Here is a 20,800-nt window from a genome sequence, read left to right as displayed (position 1 = left end):
CCCCAGGTAGAATGCAATGGCATGATCATAGGTCACTGCAACCTCAAACTCCTGGGCTCAAGTAATCCTCCTGCCTCAGCCTCCCAAGTGGCTGGGACTACAGGTGTGCACCACCATGCCCAGCTAATTTTTTAAATTTTTAGTAGAGATGGGGTCTCGCTCTTGCTCAGTCTGGTCTCAAACTCCTGACCTCAAGTGATCCTGCCACCTCAGCCCTCCCAGAGTGCGAGGATTAAAGGCGTGAGCTACCGAGCCCAGCCATAATTTTTCTATTTTTAGTAGAGATGGGGTCTCATTCTTGCTCGGCTGGTCTCGAACTCCTGAGCTCAAGCAATCCTCCCGCCTTGGGCTCCCACAGTGCTAGGATTACAGGCATGAGACACTACACCTGGCCAGAATTGGTTTTTGACAGTCAGTCCCATGCCTTTTATCACAGTACTATAACTCTCAATACCACTGGAGGATGGGCTTGAGGTTATTTAAAATGTGTGGAGTCCCTTCAAACATTCCTACTGGTCCTGAGCAAAACTCCCAATCAGAAGACACATGCTGCTTTCTAGACAGCTCACTCCAATTGAGGAAGTGGTAGTGGCTTTATCAACTCAGCATTTTAAAAAAATTGTGGCAAAATAGATGAAAACATAAAATTTACCATCTCAACCATTTTTAAGTGTACAGTACACTGGCATTAAATACATATATATAATGTCGTGCAACCATCACCACCACCTACCTCCATAAGTTTTCATCTTGTAAAACTGTAACTCGGTCCCCATTAAACAGTAACTTCCGGTTGCCCCCTCTCCCCAGCTCCGGGCAACCACCATTCTACTTTCTGTTTCTATAATTTTGATTATGCTTCCCCCCCCACCCCCCCACCCCGAGACAGGGTCTCACTGTTGCCCAGGCTAGAGTACAGTGGCGTCATCATAGCTCAGTGCTGCAACCTCAACTCCTGGGCTCAAGCAATCCTCCCACCTCAGCCTTCCAAGTATCGGGGATTATACGTGTGCGCCACCACACTTGGCTAGTTTTTCTATTTTTTTTGTAGAGACAGGGTCTTGCTCTTACTCAAGCTGGTCTCAAACTCCCGAGGCTCAAGGGATCCTCTTGCTTCGGCCTCCCAAAGTGTTAGGATTACAGGTGTGAGCCACTGCACCCGACCTAATTTTGATTATTCTAAGTACTTCATATAAGTGGAATCATATAGTATTTGTCCTTTTGTGACTAACATTGAGGTTCATCCATACTGGAGCAGATGTCAGAATCAATTCAGCATTTTGATCACTCACTTTGTTAAAATGTTCACATTCCCTTACCATGAGCCAAAGAGCTCCCTCTAACATTTCTTAAAGTCTTCAAAGCAGGAGCTCTGATGCCACTTAGCAGGTAAGAGTTGAGCCTGGACTCTGCACTGCCATAGGCCTGAGTTTAAATGTTGGCTTTCCTTCATGACTATAACTTCAGAAGTATTACTTCGCTTTTCAGAGCCTCAGTTTCCCTATCTATAACAGAAAAAAACAGTAACAGTTCTCAAGGGGTTGCGAACATTTACTGAGATGGGCTAAAGCATTTATCAGCATAATCTAAAACCTGGGAGTGGTTGAGGCTCATGTAAGCGCACAATAAAATCACAAATATTGTCATTACTCTGTGTTCCCTTCTGCAGTCAACACCTGTTATTTCTGCCATTACTCCTTCTTTTAGAAAAAGCTTCCTAGTTTTCCTCGGAAACAACTTTTCCTCCACTGGATATAATCTCTGTGTGACTACCTATTCCTGGCTAATGCCAATATGATCTCCATTAGCCCAACTAGATGCTCACTCCTTAGAATCTCCATCTTTAGCTGAGTCATCCAAACCTGAGGAGAACACACAGAGAAATGAACACCACCACCACAACTGTAGTTCATGTGTCCACACCAAAGAACTCAGACAAGACTGGCTGTTAGCTCTTGCTGACTGCTTACTGTCTTTTCCAAAATCTGGTTCTTTGGCTCTTCAATAGTCTCCAATAAACTTCTTAAGTTAGGCAGAGTTGGTTTCTGTTGCTTGCAACCAAAGCACTTTATCTAGTGTAGTCTTTAAGCAAAGACTAAGACTCCACGAGGCTCAACAAACTCTTCAATCCCCTCTCTCCACTCCCCTGGGCAAGGAGAGTATATTAGTTACCCATTGCTGGATAACAAATTATCCCAACACCAAGTAGCTTTAAATAATAAACATTTACTGTCTCACAATTTGTATGTCTGAAATTCTGGAGCAGCTTCATTGGGTGGTTCTGGCTCCGGGTCTCTCATGGAGGTTGCAGTCAAGACGTGAGCCAGGACTGCCGGCACGTGAGGGCTCAGCTGGGGCTGGAAGTTCAGCTTCCAAGATGGTGCACTCTCGTGGCTACTGGCAGGAAGCTCGATTCCTTGTCACATGTACCTCTCCAGAGGGTGGCTTGAGTATCTCCATGACCTGGAAGCTGGCTTTCCCCTCAAAGTAAGGGATCCAAGAGAACAAGATGGAAGCCATGATGTATTTTTATGACCTACCTCAGAAGTCAAATTCTTATCATTTTCTCAATAGCCTACAGGTTACACAAGTCAGCCCTAGTCAGTGTGGGAAGGAACCACACAAGAGGGTGAGTAGTAGGAGGCAGAGACCATTGAGGGCCATCTTAGAGGCTGGTTGCCACACAGGAGAAGCTGAGAAGCCTTATAGGGGTTTTTGTCCCTTACCACCATCCTTCTTTCACTTTAGCTATTCCTGTTCACTGAAGACCCCAAGAAGAACACCTCATTTCAGAAATCCACAGACGATGACTTACAAGTAATGGTGGAAGGAAGAAGTGGATGTGAAGAAAAAGCCACAAAATAGGCAGGGTGAAGGTCTCCAGTCCAAGGACAAGGTCTGGAGAACTGGAAAACAGGAAGAGATGACCTTTAGGGAAAGGAAACACAGGCTGCCCCAAGGACCAAGGACCAAGACTAATATAAAGCACGAGCGCTTACCCTCAGCAGGTAAGTAACTTCTCCCTTTACAGCCCCCAGAGCAAGTCTGGTGTCCAGTTCAGCCCTGCTGCGTCAACTGTCCTTGATTGCTCTGAATCCAGACTGGGCCTGAGAGCTGAGATCCAAGACTCCAAACTGCTACTGAGCTGTTATGGGCTGCACTGTGTCCCCCCAAATTTTTATGTTGAAATAACCCCCACTACCTCAGAAGGTGACTGTATTTCGAAATAGGGCCTTTAAAGAAGTGATCATGATGGGAGGCTGAGGCAGAAGGATTGCTTAAGCCCAGGAGTTTGAGGTTGCTGTGAGCTAAGCTGATGCCACGGCACTCTAGCCTGGGCAACAGAGGGAGTCTCTATCTCAAAAAAAAAAAAAAAAAAGTGATCATGATAAAATGAAGCTGGTAGGGTGGGAATACTCTAATCTGACTGGTGTCCTGGGAACTCTGGACCCAGAGGAAGAACCAGGGATGTGCATGTATGGAGGAAAGACCACTTGAGGACATACGAAGAGGGCAGCTGTCTGCAAGCCAAGAAGAGAGGCCTCGGGAAAAACCAAACCTGCTGACACCTTGATCTTAGACTTCTAGCCTCCAGAACTGTGAGAAAATCTCTGGTTTTTAAGCCACCTAGCTCTATGGGATTTTGTTATGGCAGCCCTAGCAAACTAATACCCAAGCTCTCTGGATGCTCTGGGATGTTGACTTTTCTGTGAACTAAGTCCTAACCTCTGCTGTGTAAAGTGGCGTCTAAAACCAGACACAAGCCCTTCCTTCCAGAGTCAAGGAGGTGAGATGGGTTGGGCTTCCCCAGCCAACTGTCAAGGACAGGCCTGTCATGGAGCCATAAATGCACTGTGTGCAGTCCGATTCTGTTTCCACTTTTAGTTCCTTCTGCGAGCTTCCTGATGGGCCTCCAGCCTTCTGTCCTCCAAAGGCAGTTTCCAAGGGTACAGGTTCCTAGGGCCACAACCACTGTGCTGCACATCCTCTCCCTAGCTGGAAAGCACCTTCTGGATTCGTTCCCGCACTTCCTTTGGTCCCAAGGACACCATCATCTCAGCAACAGGAGGTCCTTGCTAAGAACAAAAAGAGGAAATATCGCCACATTGCCTTACACTGTGTAAGGATCTGATGTTCAGCCTGTCTGTGGAAGTTATCCCCCGGCCTGACCCAACACTGCTGCCTACGTTCCAAGGAGCAGAGCTTGCCTTTCATTGGTCTTTAACTCCCCTGGATGAGGATAAGTCCCAGGAGCCTGTTTTTCCTGTATTAAGTAAGCTGTTGATAGGTCTGTTATCCCCAGGAAACTGCAAACTCCACAGAGGCAGGGATCACATGTGTTTCATTCACTACTATATCTATTGGACCCCTAGCATGGTGCTGCAAATAGTAAATACTCAATAAATAGTGCCTGCTGATTGACTGAGGGGAGTGATCATGTCTCATTAATCTCTGTATCCCCAAAACTTAGCTCAGTGACTGCCAGTAAATGTTAGCTGAAAGGATAAATGAGGGGCTCCAAGTAACAGTACAGCCCATCTCCCCACCTCACCAGCTGTCCACTGAGGGCCACTCGGAGGAGCTTCATCACGTTACTGTGTTTGGTGCCTTCCAGGCCTTCTGACAGCTTCTTTAGTTCTCCACTCAGCATTTCCTGAGTTAAGCTCGTACCGGATCTTTCTAAAAGCCTAGAAGAGGGTTAGTCTATGAGGTTCTTGCACGGACCAAAGGCAAGTGGGTGAGAGGGAGAACTTTAGAATATTACTAATCGGCCACAATATAAGGCAGCACAACCAATGTTCAAATGAGTTTTGGGGGAGGAAGAGAGATATCCACCACCCTCTCCTCCCTTATCCGAGTTGGGGAAGAGAAAACCACCAATGATGATCTAAGCAAGTGGGCACAATATAGGGAACTAAGAGGGTACGATAATAAGAGAATTTATTAATCACTACCTCTGTGTCATATAATCTGTATGCCTCAGCTTTCTCACCTGTACAGTGGGGATAATAACAGCATCTGTCCCACAGAGGGCTATAATGGAGAGTTAGAACTTATAAACCACTAAGTACAGTGCCTGAACACAGCAAATACTCAAAAGTATTAGATTTTATATTTTTATAAAAATTTTTTTAAAATTAGATAATATTTGTTACATCAAAGAGTTCAGAGACCTTACAAGAAGATCGAAAAAGAAACTTAGAAAAGGGTTAGACATAGAAGAATGGATTATTTCTGGGAAATTATCTGAAACACAGCTTCGAGACTGGTGCGAGGAGATTTCTTTGGGGATGTAGAACAGTAGAAAATCAGGAGACCCCAGATCCAGGAACAGCCCTGCCACCCACTTGCTACACCCATTCTTTTCTTACAAATTGAAGCACTTACGGATCGAAAACCAAACGGGCCAGCAACCATCCCTCACTTTCCCGGCAGTCCAGCTAAGAGAGATCCTCTCCCAAAAGGCTTCAGTTTCAAGAGAAATTTCCCATTCAGTTAGGGCTGGGCTTGCAAAAAATTTGCCCCAGCCCTGAGTCTGAATTAAAGCAAGAGGTGGGAATAGGGTGGGGGTGAGTATATTACACAGTGACGTCCCAGTTCTCCTCAGTTTTATTGGGGATTCCGAATTAGAGACACTGAAGAAGGATGTGGGCTGGAGATCTTAACTTGTACGAATGCTCCACGATGCCAATTCTGGCATCGCCTGCTCACACGGGATCCAGACAACTGCATTCCAAAGTCAACTCGGAGTGGAGCGCCACTGGCTCAGGGAACTGGGCTCCTAAGTAACTTAAACAGCCTTTTAGTGCAGACAGATTTCCTTACTAACTGCCAGTACTTGAGCAAGTGAGCTTCAATTTAAGACAAAAGTAACTGCTCTTATTGCATCATTGCTATGGTCTGAATGTTTGTGTCCCTCCCAAAATTCACATGTTGAAATTCTAACCCCCAAGGTGGTGGTATTAGGAGGTGGGGCCTTTGGATGAACAGATGTGTGCCTTTATAAAAGAGACCCCAGAGAGATCCCTCTTCCCTTCTGCCATGTGAGGACACAGCGATGGAAGAGGGAAAGGCCACATGATTACAGCTCTTTATAACATCAAGGAGATGAAATACTGGAAACATAAAATGTAATGTGGGAAAAAAACAGACATTCTCCCTAATGTCACCGCAGGGATGCAGGCTGCCAAGGAGCTAATGAAAGAATGGCAGGCCCCAGGCAGTCAACAATGGCAGTTCAGGACACATTAGAGCTGGCCCAGAGCTTGGCGTGGGCACAAAAGGGACTTCTAGTGATCTGGCAGCTTCTGAACGTTTGGGTATCAGCTTTCCTGACTTGAGTGGGAATCCCAGAGTGTCTCTGAAATCCAATCCCATGGCAGGATGGGGAGTTAAGACATTGAGTCCTAGAGCATAAGAAGTAATAGCCCCTATTGTGTAATGTAATGCCCTAAATTAAGAGACTATTATTATTAACAATAATAGCTCTTGGAAATTTATCCTGGCGATATACTTGCAAACTGCTTACTGATGTCCATACAAGGTTATTCACTACAACATTGTTTATAACAGCTAAATTTGAAAGCAACTCAAATGCCTACCAATAGGAGATGAGTCAAGTAATTATGGTAAAGTCACATAATGGAGTAAGTTTAGCTACAGAAGAGAATGGGGATGCTCCCCAAGTCCTGGACAAATCTAAAGATATATTGTCAAGTGGAAAAAAATACTCAAAAGACACAGAACAGTGTTATTGTACTCTACCTTTTGGCAAAAAAGGGAGAAAATAAGAAGGATTATGTAGATATAATTAAAAGTATTAGTAGCCCACAGAGGGTACTGGAACTAGATAGATGGTAGACAAGAATTAAAAAAAGGACTTCCCATGTATATCCTTTTAAAATAATTTTTAGGTTTTAAACCAAACTGAAAGATTTGAATGTATTATTATAATAAAAATCTTAAATTAAAAACTTTTAAATTGTAAGAATAGGGTTATATGTACATATCCTTGAATATGCAGACATTTCACAAAGGAAACTGTTAAGTGCGGCTGTCTTTCTGTTGGGGCTGAAATAGGAGGAGACATCTATTTTGTCATAAATTCTCTACACCATTTGGATTTCTTGCATACATAATGCGTAAGAGATATATTCTTATCTCTTCAAAATATATAACATATTGAAGCTTCCTAGGTGTCAGGCACTGTCCAAACACTTTACACATAAGAAAAGCAATAGAGAATATGGTTAGACATATGTCTCTAGACCCAGCCTGCCTGGGTTTGACTCTATACTCTTCTAACTTACTAGCTGTGTTATTTTGGACAAATTACTTAACCTCTCTGTGCCTCAATTTTCTCATCTATAAAATGGGGATAACAACAGTACTTACTTTATTAGGTTGCTGTCAATTTAAGTACATACACACACGTGTGTGTATGTATATATAAAATGTACATGATACATAAAATAACACACTGTAAGCAAGCACACATAAGTGCTTGCCGTTATTTTTTAATTTGATCTTCACAGCAAAGCTGGGGGGAAGTAAAATGAGTATCTGTGGTTTCTGTTGCCCAGCATCCAGGCCTCCTCCTCCTGATACTAGCACCCCGAATCTCCCCAGGGAATTACCCAGCTGCCATTCTCAGCCCTCAGCCCTCATGCTTTGCTCAGGGATCCACTCAGGGTCCAGCACACGACCTAGGCCAAAGTCAGTCAGCACATCACGTTCCCCAGGCCTTGGTAACTGGTTCAGGGACAGGAAAACCAGGCCATTCAGGCCCGATCAGAGTTAATCCCAAGCCACTGGGGAAGAGGTGATCCCAAAACACCACTGGAGTCTGAAGCTGAGGTTTGATGTACGGAGTGGCCGACGCTGTCTTACAACCACAATGGGACAGGCTGCTAATGATCCCCTGGTATCCTTTCTCCCTTTCTTAGGCAGTAATGATAATTTTTGGGGGCACATGGCTGCCAAGTTACAAAACTACATTTTCTGGCCTCATTTGCAGCTTAATGTGTCCAAAAGACATGGTTCTCGCCAGCAGGATATAGGTAAAAATGATATATGCAACTTTTAAGAAAGGTCCTTAAGGGGAAGAAGCGTCCTATCCCCTACTCCTTCACCTCCTTCCTCCTCTCGCTGAACTGCAGACAGTCCATGAACCACCGTGGACCCTGCAGGCCAGGGCAAAACCTAGGGATGCAGGACCCTTGAGATCTGCAGAAAAGCTGGCCAGCCCTGGACTGCCTCCTGCAGATTGCTGTATCAGACAGAAATGTACTTCCACACAGAACAGGTACCATGATTTCTTTTGCTTACCTCTCTGGTCCCCAACCCTTGTCCACAGCCTGTTAGGGACCAGTCACAGAGCTCTGCTGCACCCCTCACTCCTCCCCCCATACCCCTCTCCTCCATGGAAAAATTATCTTCCATGAAACTTAGGAAGGTGCACAGCAGGAGATGAGTGAGCGAAAGCTTCATCTGTGTTTACAGCCGCTCCCCATCCCTTGCATCACCGCCTGAGCTCCGCCTCCCTCTCCCCACCCCCATCCTGGAAAAATTGTCTTCCAAGAAACCAGTCCCTGGAGCCAAAAACGCTGCGGACTGCTAGTCTACCTAATACAGGGTCTCTGTAGAAAGAATGGCCAGCATGGAGGAGTGGGGAGCAGAAAGTCAAAGGCACAGAGAGAGAAGCAGGTCTTGATAACGTAGTGCTGGCCCCTGCGTCAAGCTGTGCCTCAAGGCGGCCCTTCCAGACGCTGCATTTACATAAACAATCATTCCCCTCTTGCTTAAGCCAGTTTTGGGTGTGTTTTCTACCCTTGTAATTAAAAGAGTTGTTACAGTAAGAACTTGTACTATTTCCATCTTATAGATGAGGAAATGGAAGCTCAAAGAGGTACAGTAACCTGGCCAAAGTGACACCACCTGGGCAAAGGGACGGAACTTGGTGAGTAAGTGACAGAGGTGGGATGCAACACAGGTTGGTGCGAGCACTGAACACACTGTCTGTGTCCAGGGAGAGCCTGGGTCCTCTCGTAAGCCCGTCTTCCCAAAGAAAGCCATGAGTGACCACTTCTTCACTAGCCATGGGGCTGCGCTACGGGCCCAACAGACATGCCCTGGAGGAAGGGGGGCCACGGGAGGGAGCCAGGGAAGGAAGACACGGAACCTAGAGCTTGGCCTGGGGCTGCTCACCCCAGTGTGCGCTTGGCAATCACATCCACCTTCTCCGAGATGGCACTCAGCTGTGATCGATCCACGGCAGGGCGAGTCCACAGGTAGGAATACGCTGGGGAGACCAAATCCTGCAGGTGGCAAATGTGGCCCTGGGGAAGGGAAGGAGGCAGTCACTGAATGCACTGGGGACAGGCTCTGAACACACTGGAAGAAAGGAGGAATGGAGGCACCCACTCACCCCATCCATCTCCCTAGCCCCACACCTGTCTTAGCAGGAGGACCCTCTCCACGTAGGCTGGGTCGAGGACATCCCTGCCTTGTAGCTGGCTCCCAAGCGCCTCCTCCACGAGGGCCTGCAGCTTCCTCACCAGCTGGCGCCGCTGGGTCTCACTGCTCACCAGCCGCTGGAGGTGCAGCCTATAGGGGAAGTCAACGGGCTGCCCTGCTGCCGGCACCCCCAGCCCACCCAAACGTTCTCTCCCCAGGGGACGGGGTAGAGTTTGAAAAATGACACGTCACATCACATGAGCCCTCCCTCCCACAAGCTAGAAGTAGCATTCTCTTCACATTTATAAAAGAAAAGGGATATGACCAAGGTCGCAAACAGATAGCCTTTGAGTCCCAAGCAACTTACAGACACCCTTTCTTTCCAGTGCTTTTAAAATAGTAGATGATGTTTCAAACTAGAAGAAGTGACGTAACAACATAGTTCTGGTTTCTCGTAGGCAATCAGAAGATCTGGCTGCAAAGGACCCTCATTGTCCAGGGCTTTAGTTGTCTAGAGCAGGGTGGAGGCCGCCCACGTCAGACAGACAGGAGCGCTTGCTGCAGCCTTGCCCCTAGGTGCAAACGTGGCCAATGGCCTTACAACTGACACCCTTTGACTCGGACATGTCAACAATGATCTGAATTGTAACTATATTTGGAGGTTTCAAAGTGCAGAACTACTTGAAATATCAAATACATAAAATATAAACTAGGTGCCATGAGACAGGGCTCATTCACTGTGTTGGCTAGGTAGAGGGTGACTCTAAAATGAAGATGCCTCTCTCTAGGCTTTGGACACTAACAGAACCATCCACATATAGGGGTGGCCAGGAACATAATGCTAATGATAAAACAATACCAATCATTTATTAGGCACTTTCTATGCACCAGGGCTATGCGAGATACTCTCCTCCAACACTTAATTCTTACAATTGCATTAAGGTGAGTACTGCTATTAGTCCCATTTTAGAGAAGAGGAAACAGAGGCATGAAGAGGTTAGGTGACTTACCTGCAGTCACACAGCATTAGATATTAGAGCCCAAAGTCAAAATCAGGTGTCTGTGACTCCAGAGCCCACTATACCCTCTGCCGTGGGGACATCACAAGCAAGAAAGCCCTTTCCCATCAGGGGATTCCATGCTCCCCACTCACCTGTTGAATTCTGGGAGCTTCTCCAGGTCCAGCAGGGCTGAGTGGCAGGTGACCCGCGTCAGGTCAAACTGTGTTATCAGCTCAGGCAGGGTTCTGCCCATCTGGTTCTCTGCAAGTGAGGCAGGCCCAGCCACTTAGCTTCCTCCCTCCCTTCCTCCTTTCACTTTCAGACACAAGGGAGGCCAAGTGAGCAAGCCCTGGGCTCCTCATTCCACTTTGACCAAAGGGATTCAACTTCTAGCTAATTCATATATCAAGGGCCAAACAGACTTTCATTTTCAGAAAGAGCTGTCACTAAGAGAAAAAAAGCCTGAACACAACTGAACGAAACCAATCCTCATTATCCCCAAACACGTGAGCTACAAGAACAGCGTGCCCATTGCCTGGCCGTACCCCAGAGATTCCGATTCAATTGGTTTTGGGCGGGGTCTGAGCATCAGTACATTTTACAAGCAGCAGCTCCAGCCCCTGCAGTCAGGTCAGGCACAGGCCTCAAGTGTCATATCCCTTACTAACTGTGTGACTTTGGCAAGTTACTCAACCTCTCTGAGGCAGAATCCTTTTATGAACAGTGGGGATAACAAATCTCTACCCCTCAAGGATATTTTAAGGGTGAAATGAAACGATAGCAGAATAAACAGTAAGCAGACTATTACTGCCACATTTTCAGAAATCCCTGCCACAAAGAGGTCATCCTATTCACTGCTTGTTTCTTCAAGGTTTGGGCTCTAAGTCTTGGGCCAAGGAGGGCTCAGCTTGAAATAAACTAGATTCATAGTAATAATAATAATACTCTTAGAGTACATATTTGTAATAGTAGTGATCATATAATTGCAATTTTCATAGAATCTGTAATTATTTGTGTTTCTTGTGTGGCAGGTGCAGTGCTGGGTACCTTATACTCATGAGCTCAGCGAATCCTAACCTTATGAGGGAGACACTTATACCCATTGTACAGATGAGGCAACTGGAGCTCAGAGACCATAAGCTCCAGGAATTATGTCTATCTTGTTCACTGTTGTGGCTCCAACACTGAACTTGGTGTTTGGCTCAATAAACATTTGTTGAACAAAAGAATGAACTTATCCAAGATCACATGGCTGGTAGATGGCAAAGCTGGGACTGAAGATTAGGTCTGCCTAAACCAAAGCCCCTGCTCACTCATGCCTGGGATCTCTGCCACTGGGACTGCTCAGCTGGGCGGGTACCTGCAAACCCCGAGCCACAGTTGGTGATGATGTCGAGCAGGGCATCGGGCAGGAAGCCGACAGCAGCAAAGTGCTCCATGAAAATGTCCCCTTGCCGCTTGGAAAGCTTGCTGCCATCCCTGTTGAGGAGCAGGGGCAGGTGGGCAAAGTGAGGTGGCTGCCAGCCCAGGGCTCGGTAGAGGAGCAGGTGCTTGGAGGTGGAGACAAGCCACTCAGAGCCCCGTAGCACATGACTGATGCCCATGTGATGATCGTCCACCACACAGGCCAGGTGGTACGTGGGGAAGCCATCACTCTTCAGGATGACTGGGTCTCCCTCCACGCTGGCCACTTCATGCCGAGTCCAGCCATACACCAGGTCCTGGAAGCCTGGGGCTGCCTCCTTTAGGCGGAAGCGGATAGCAGGCTTGGGGTCCTTGGCCAGCTTCTGGGCCACCTGCTCCTGGCTCAGGTTCCGGCACCGATTGTCATACCTGTTGGGAAGCAGAGCATGAATACCATGTTGATGGATGTGAGTCCTACCTTTGTCTCTGATAGCCATGTGACGTTGGGCAAGCCATTTACCTCTTTAAGCTGCTTCCTCAGTCCAGAATAGGGATAACAACATGGTTGTTGTGTAGGAAGACTGAGCGAGAGAACACAGTGTGGCAGATGCTAATGTCTGCCTACCTACCAGCCATTTGTCCTTTTTCCTTGCTAATGAGAAAATGGCAAAATGTGTAGTCCAAAGGGTTGAATCGTAATTGGTACAGCCAATCTGGCAATCCCACTGCCCTTTGCCGGGGATCAGTCCAGGTAGGAATGTAACCCTACCCCAGTCACTGAGACTCAAAAAAAAGTATGCTTGGGAGGTAAGGAAGGGTTACGGTTCTGGGAAAGGTTTTTCTCCCCAAACAAGGATAAGAAAGCCACAAGAGAAAAATGCCTTTTAAAAATTTCCTACTTCCCCTTCTGTCCTCTTTGGATGTTGTCCTGTGAGTAGGGGAGCATGCTTGGAGCTGCTACAGCTACGTGCAACTGAGGGAGAGAAGACAAGGAAGTCAGAGAGGCTAAAGTAGAGCCTGGGTGTCTCTAAGCTGCTGCCCTTATCCTGGAGTCACCCACCCCCACACTTCAGGAGAATGAGATAAATGTCTGTGTGGTTGATGCCTTGGCTACTCAGAGTGTGGTCTGTGGACGCCCAGCATCAGCTGCACCTGAGAGTTTGTCAGAAATGGAGACTCTCAGGCGCCACGGACCTACTGAATGAGAACCTGCATGTTAACTAGGTCGCCAGGTGATGCGTCTGCATGTTAAAGTATGGTTTGTCACTTTTAATGGAGTATTCCGTTACTCACACCCAAAGGTGTCCTAACTGAGACACAGATGTAAAGCTTGTAAGCTTGGTCCTTAGCACAGCTAAGTGTTCAATCAATAAATGGCTGCACAGATTCCACAACAGAGCTTGATCATAATTTTAAAAAATAATCTTCTGTCGGCCAGGCGCGGTGGCTCACGCCTATAATCCTAGCACTCTGGGAGGCCGAGGTGGGTGGATCGCTCGAGGTCAGGAGTTCGAGACCAACCTGAGCAAGAGTGAGACCCCCGTCTCTACTAAAAATAGAAAGAAATTATTTGACCAACTAAAATATATATATACGAAAAATTAGCCAGACATGGTGGCACATGTCTGTAGTCCCAGCTACTCAGGAGGCTGAGGCAGTAGGATCACTTAAGCCCAGGAGTTTGAGGTTGCTGTGAGCTAGGCTGACGCCATGGCACTCACTCTAGCCTGGGCAACAAAGCGAGACTCTGTTTCAAAAAAAAAAAAAAAATCTTCTGTCAATGGACAAGTATTACAGATTGTTTATAATAAAAAAGCAATGGTGCACTGAATGCCATGACCTTTACAAACATCTGAGCCCCTGTACAACAGCTCATTGGAACTGGAATGCAAATGTTACGATGCTATGGTTGATGGGAATATAACTAGTACAGAGCCAGCCACGGAGCAGCATCTAGAAAGGCTACAAACTGACCCTGCAATTCCACCTTATGAAAGTATCCAACAAACACATTGCACGTGTGCAAAACAAGGCTGTCAACATTATTTATCACAGCTCTCTTTTTTTATAAAAAGAGATTAGAAATGACATAAAGGTTCCTTAACAGGGAATTAAGTAAATGGTGGTATATACATACAATGGAATATTATGTAAGCATAATGGAAAAATTATGGACTGATAAGGAACTGATCCTAAAGACAATAAATGGGAATGGTAAGTTGCACAATATATTGTGTGCATAGTACACTATGTGCTACCATCTGAATGGGGAAAAAGGAAATAATGCACATTTATCACCATATGCGCTGAATATCTCTGGAGGAGACAGAAGAAAATTCCAACACCATTTGTCTCTGGAGAGTAGAACTGAGTGGCCAGAGTCAAGGTTGGGAGAAAGATCTTTCAACATATATCTTTCTGGGCCTTTTTACTTATTTATTTTTTTCATAAGAGACAGGGTCTTGCTATGTTGCCCAGGCTGGAGTACAGTGGCCATTCACAGGTGTGATCACAGCCATACTGCAGCCTCAAATTCCTGGCCTCAAGTGATCCTCCCACCTCAGCCTGGTGCGTAGCTGGGACTACAGGCACATGCCACCATGCCTGGCTCTTTCCAGACTTTTTACATATAGAACATAATAAAATTTTACTTATTCAAACTAAAAAGTAATTAAAATTACTTTACATGTTACTGCCTGAGACCCAACGAGACAGGCAGCCTCTGACACGGCCCTCAGTGATCCCTGCCTCCTGGTGTCTCTGCCCTTGTGCAATCCCTCCCCTTGAGTGTGGCCTGATGAACGGAATACAGGTCAAGCATCCCTAACCCAAAAGGCTCCAAATCTAAAATTTTTTGAGCACCACAATGCCACAAACAGAAAATTCCACAACTGACCTCATGTGATGGGCTGTAGTCAAAACTTTGTTTCATGCACAAAATTATTAAAAATATTGTATAAAATTACCTTTAGGTTATGTATATAATGGGTATATGAAACATAAATGAGTTTCATGTTTAGACTTGAATCCCATCCCTAAGATATCTCATTTTTATAGATATTCCAAAATGCTAAAAAATCTGAAATCGAAACACTCCGGGTCCGAAATCTTTCGGGTAAGAGATACTCAGCCTATGAAATGAAAATGGTGAGATGTCACTTCCATGACTGGGTGGATTCCAGCTCCCTGGCTGACTCTGAGGAAAGCTAGCTGCCATGCTGTGAGCTGCCCTACAGCGAGGCCCACACAGCAAGGAATTGATGTTTCCAGGCAACAGCCAACAAGAGCCTAAGGTCTGCCTATAGCCTTGAGAGAGCAGATGGAAGCAGATCCTCCTGGAATTGAGCCTTGACTACAGCTTTGAGAGGAACCCTGAGCCAGAGGACCTAGCTAAGCCATGCCCAGATGCCTGATTCATAAACTGGGAGGTAATACAAGTTTCGAGGTAACACGTTACACAGCAACAGATAACGAACACACCCAACTTTGGGGAGGCATCTGCGACAGGTGGGGGCTCTTACCGGGGTGTCTGGCGGTTCCGCAGGGCCTCCTTCTTCAGGAGCTCCAGCCTCTGTGGAGAGCAGAAACAGGGGTAGGCAGCTCCAGTCTTCAGCAGTGCTTCCGTGGCCTGAGCATACAGCTCCAGCCGCTGAGATTGCTGGTAGGGCCTTGCAGGACCTCCTCGGCGGGGGCTCTCATCAGGGGGGATGCCTGAAACGCAGGTCAAGAGAATCGTTATCGAATAATGACAACTAAGATGCACATAGCACTCATTCCCAGGCACTGTTCTAACTGCTTTACACATATATTAAAGCTTTATCCTCACAGTAATCCACAAGGTCAGCACTATTGTGCTATCCCCTTTAGAGATGAAATCCTCCCACCTTTGCCTACCAGAGTGCTGGGATTACAGGTGCAAGCCACCATGCCCAGCTGAATAAATTCTTTTATTCAACAAACTTCAACCGAGTATCTGCTAAAACCTTTAACAGCAGAAGACAAAAATGAAACAGTTTCCGCCCTTTAGGAACTCAGAGTCTAATGAATAATTTACCTAAAATTAGAGTACACATTTCAAAATAGTCTTGGTAGTTTTCTTTGGGGATCTTGACCTTTCCTAGTCATACCTGTCCCTACAGGTAAGCAACTATTGACTTAGGAAAGGCAAACACACTTCTTCTTGTTCTCCCTGACCTTTGCTGTCCTCAGGATTAAACTTCCCACAAGAAGATCAACCTCAGAAGCTGCACATGTTTTGTTTGGCTTATACGATGTGGTTAAAAAAAAATATGAACCCAGACTTAACAATGGTAAGTATTCATCCAAAAACTCTGGATTTGTGGCTCCTCCTGGAACCAGAAGATTGGACAAGCTGGGCCAGCATTCCCACACAGGGACATGGAGCTGGAGCTCAGAGGTGCTGCCACCTTTGGACAAGGCATGCTTTCTCCTGCTCCCCACAGGCCTAGCTTCTCCAGCTCCCACTTGGCCTGTATTTCCTGCCTGGCCCCCATAAGGCAATGGACTTGAGAACATGAATCTCAAAACAGCCTTGGAGCTTTGGTGGCACCTGCCACCCCAGGTAGCACAAATGGACCCATTTCTCCAGGAACTCCTTGTTCTCTACCCTGGACCCCAGGAAAAGATCTACAGGCTTCTTTCCCCACTTCCTGTTCATTTCCTGGAGAAGGGACCATTCCCTGCCAGCCTCACCTGCCCACTCCAGCATGTCTTCAATATTTTCCGCTGCCCCAGGCACAAGGCGGGTCTGATCTGTGTCCTCCAGCCTCAGGATGAAGCTCCCCCGGTGCTTCTTGGCAAAGATATAGTTGTACAGGGCTGTGCGGAGGCCGCCCAGATGTAGGAAGCCTAGTAGAGCAAGAGAACAGCTCAGAGAAGACATAGGAGATGAGCTAACAGGCCTTAGCTGAAGGGCAAGTAAGATCTGCTCATAACAGAATGTGCCAACAAATTTCAAAGACCAAGAAACAGCTGCCCCTGTCCCATCTTTCCAGCCAGCATCCAGACAGCCAAACTGCCACAGAAGAGGACTGGGTAGTCGACTTGTTTAATACCTCATCCTGGAAGTGGAAGACTACCCAGGTTTTGGAGCATGTCATTTTGTAAAAAGGCTCCAACTGCACCCAATTCTCTACTTTGAAACTTGGCCAAGTTTCATTCAAAGGAAGAGATGCAGAGGATTATCCACTGAAGCCATATTACACATGCATTTAACTTATTCGAATTCAGTGATGTGCTCTGGGGAAAAAGATAATTACACATTTAAAATACCATAAAATCACATTTTGCATATATACTCCATACACTGTACATGACTATCCATATCGTATACTTTGATTTAAGTGCTGGTATTATGTTTTTTATTTTCATGTTACAGGGGACCAGGGGGCTCATGGAGCCCAGAGTGAGCCCAGACCATGTACACTCGAGTGCTGGCTTTAAACACCAAAAGTAGTAAGTGACTCCATTATATTTCTCTTCACTAGAGTTTAAACTCATAACATTTTATTTTTTCATTATTCCTGACTGAAAACTTAAAATTAGCAGTTTCCCAGGGCTGTCACTGCCCCCTTATTTTATCTTCTTGGACCAACCCATAGCCCTAAGTCTCCACAATGGGCTCATTTGCATTTCCAAGTATAGGAAGCAGCACAAGAGAGGAAAAGCTCTTCTGGGTTCAGGCAGACCCTGGTCTAACACTGACTATATGTGTGACCTTTGGCCAGTTATTGTAAGGCCACCACAAAATCAGTGGTGTTCTGTGGCACCAGGTCCCTGGAGTCCCCAAGACAGTAATTGAAAGCACGTCCTCTTACATCAAATACACCTGGATTCAGTAATTGAAAGCAAGTCCTCTTACATCAATTACACCTGGATTCAGTAATTGAAAGCAAGTCCTCTTACATCAATTACACCTGGATTCAGTAATTGAAAGCAAGTCCTCTTACGTCAAATATACCTGGATTCAGTAATTGAAAGCACGTCCTCTTACATCAATTACACCTGGATTCAGTAATTGACAGCAAGTCCTCTTACGTCAAATATACCTGGATTCAGCAATTGAAAGCAAGTCCTTACGTCAAATATACTGGGTTCAGTAATTGAAAGCAAGTCCCCTTACATCAATTACACCTGGATTCAGTAACTGAAAGCAAGTCCTCTTACATCAAATACACCTTCATTCAGTAATTGAAAGCAAGTCTTCTTATGTCAATATACCTGGATTCAGTAATTGAAAGCAAGTCCTCTTACGTCATATATACCTAGATTCAGCAATTGAAAGCGAGTCCTTACGTCAAATATACCTGGATTCAGTAATTGAAAGCAAGTCCTCTTACGTCAATTACACCTGGATTCAGTAATTGAAAGCAAGTCCTCTTACATCAAATACACCTGGATTCAGTAACTGACAGCAAGTCCTCTTACATCAAATACACCTGGATTCAGTAACTGAAAGCAAGTCCTCTTACATCAAATACACCTGGATTCAGTAACTGAAAGCAAGTCCTCTTACGTCAATTACACCTGGATTCAGTAATGGGGGAAAGCGAGTCCTCTTACATCAATTACACCTGGATTCAGTAATTGAAAGCAACTCTTCTTACGTCAAACATACCTGGATTCAGTAATTGAAAGCACGTCCTCTTACATCAAATACATCTTCATTCAGTAATTGAAAGCAAGTCCTCTTAAGTCAATTACAGTCTCCACAATGGGCTCATTTGCATTTCCAAGTATAGGAAGCAGCACAAGAGAGGAAGAGCTCTTCTGGATTCAGGCAGACCCTGGTCTAACACTGATTATGTGTGTGACCTTTGGCCAGTTATTGTAAGGCCACCACAAAATCAGTGGTGTTCTGTGGCACCAGGTCTCTGGAGTCCCCAAGACAGTAATTGAAAGCACGTCCTCTTAGGTCAATATACCTGGATTCAGTAATGGAAAGCAAGTCCTCTTACATCAAATACACCTTCTTTCAGTAATTGAAAGCAAGTCCTCTTACGTCAAATACACCTGGATTCAGTAATTGAAAGCAAGTCCTCTTACGTCAAATACACCTGAATTCAATAATTGAAAGCAAGTCCTCTTACGTCAAATACACCTAGATTCAAATTCTGCATCCACCATTTACTATCTGCTACCTCTTGGGAACTCTACTTAACTTTCATGGACTTCAATATCCTCATCTATCAGCATTATTAAAAGCAAAAAATAGGAACCCTCCTTATTATGCGGTTGCTGTGAGGTCTAAATGCTGACCAAAGTAAACCCTCAATTAATTTTAGCTACTATAATTAAACCTATGTGCTTGATAATTCTTTTATTTGTTTTTTATAGTCAACAGCATTTCTTATATGGGCTTTTCCTGCAAATCAGCAAATAAATGAAAATTGTAATCATTGTAGTACATGCTGTTTATTAAGTGCTTTCCATGTGTACCAGACCTTGCTAAGTGGCTCAATTGAATGAGCTTAAACAATGAGACAGGTGCTCTTATTAGCCCTGTTTGACAGATAGTAAAACTGAGGCTCAGATACATTAATTTGCCCAAATTACACATCTAGGACGTGGCAAAGGCAAATTTGGGTCCAGACAATCCCAGACCTTGGCATTCTACATACCCTCTCAAAGCAAGGGTATGCAGTCCACTGTTGGTCTCGAAACTGTTGTCAGTTCACAAACAAGCATAGAAACCGAGAGTAAAGGTTTAGGAGCGTACAGCCAATTCACAAGAGTGATTTTATGTCTCTTGAAACTAATAAAGAGAAATGGTTTGTATTTTGTATGTTTCCAAAATGTTCATTTTTCTGGTAATTCACTGATATTAACTTTATACAAATATTGAACAATTGATTGTAAATTAAAAACCAGTGCTTTCCACCGTGGATGGTTTGAAAAGCACTGTTCTATGCTATACTGCCTGCCCAGAAAGAGCCTATCACTTTGCACAGCTGGGATCTTGCCACAAAGATTCTTATGCGCTGCCCCAGGGCGGGGCCCGGTTTGTAATAAAAGGCATGCTCCATGTGGTCAGGGCAGAAGACAGCCTTGGTAAGAAGAGAATGTTGGAAACTGGGGGGGAGGCCTTGACAAGATCTCCAACAGGCTATACAATGGGCCTCTGCCTCCCTCTGGCTTGTTAAGCTCCCAACAACACTAACCACAGGTCCTTTGCACCTACAATTTCCTTTGCCCATAGTGTTCCTTCTAGAGGTTTCACATAACTGGCTCCTTGTCATTTCGTTCTCAGCTCAAATGTTATCTGTTCAGCAAGGCCTTCCTGAGCATCCTTCCGAAGCCTAGTCTCCTACCCTGCTTAGTTTCCCAGAGGACACGTGACTCTAAAATTACACTTATTTTTATAGATGTTTGTTGCGGCCACTAGAATGTAGGCTTCTTGAGAGCAGGTGCCCTAATTTTCTCAACAATCACTGTGTCTCTGTGCCTAAAACAGTACCTGGCACGTAATTTACGATCAACACACATTTAACAGATGCATGAAAAAAAAAAAGAGACCGAAAGAAATGCTTTAGTACAAATAACAGAAATTCCTCGCAATGTGAATCACTTCCGCTCGTGGACCTCAGTTTCTGCCTCTGTAAAATGGGGTCGCCCAGCCCGCCGACCCGCCCAGTCTGACACTACCGGAAGGGATTCGTTCGGGACATTCCAGGGGGCGGAGACGAAACAGTGGGCTGCGGCCTGCACCGTCACGTCCACCAAGTTTACCTGTGGGACTAGGGGCGAACCGTACTCGCACCGCAGCCGGGGGATCAGTGCCCAGGCTGGCTTCGCGCCGTCCCACCCGGCAGCCCAAGGCCGCCCAGGGGCTGCCGCGCTGCAGCAGCTTCTTCAGGAGAGCTGCCATGTGGGCTGGCACCGCACACGTCGTGGGCTTTGCCTTGCGTCACTTCCGGCGA

General features: G+C 45.7%; 1 protein-coding gene across 3 annotated transcripts; it reads right to left on the bottom strand.

Moving 5' to 3' along the window:
* Positions 1 to 1,239: 1,239 nt before the first annotated feature.
* On the bottom strand, positions 1,240 to 20,748 carry EARS2 (glutamyl-tRNA synthetase 2, mitochondrial). Of its 3 annotated transcripts, XR_011235310.1 has the most exons (10): positions 20,610 to 20,748; positions 16,575 to 16,730; positions 15,383 to 15,572; positions 11,818 to 12,290; positions 10,610 to 10,718; positions 9,453 to 9,606; positions 9,208 to 9,338; positions 4,553 to 4,688; positions 3,000 to 4,076; positions 1,240 to 2,906 (listed from the first exon to the last, which is right to left on the bottom strand). XR_011235310.1 is itself a non-coding variant. In XM_069486813.1 (9 exons), exons 1-9 carry the CDS (start codon positions 20,746 to 20,748, stop codon positions 3,993 to 3,995), a joined length of 1,572 nt encoding a protein of 523 aa, XP_069342914.1. In that variant the 3' UTR covers positions 1,240 to 3,992. The 3 variants fall into 3 exon arrangements, 2 of the variants coding, with proteins under 2 accessions (XP_069342914.1, XP_069342916.1); XM_069486813.1 differs by having other exon boundaries at positions 1,240 to 4,076; XM_069486815.1 differs by lacking the exon at positions 1,240 to 2,906 and having other exon boundaries at positions 3,991 to 4,076; positions 4,548 to 4,688.
* Between the last annotated feature and the right edge of the window lie 52 nt (positions 20,749 to 20,800).

This window comes from Eulemur rufifrons, chromosome 14 (assembly GCF_041146395.1).
Source record: "Eulemur rufifrons isolate Redbay chromosome 14, OSU_ERuf_1, whole genome shotgun sequence".
In the NCBI taxonomy this organism is placed as follows: domain Eukaryota; kingdom Metazoa; phylum Chordata; class Mammalia; order Primates; family Lemuridae; genus Eulemur; species Eulemur rufifrons.
This window is presented reverse-complemented; position numbering and strand designations above follow the sequence as displayed.

Coding starts and splice junctions, on each gene's coding strand:
- EARS2 (XM_069486813.1), bottom strand. CDS start 20,748: ATGGCAGCTCTCCTGAAGAAGCTGCTGCAGCGCGGCAGCCCCTGGGCG. Junction 15,573..16,574: donor AGACATGCTGGAGTGGGCAG/GTGAGGCTGGCA, acceptor CCTGCGTTTCAG/GCATCCCCCCTGATGAGAGC. Junction 10,719..11,817: donor CTGTGGCTCGGGGTTTGCAG/GTACCCGCCCAG, acceptor CCTCACTTGCAG/AGAACCAGATGGGCAGAACC.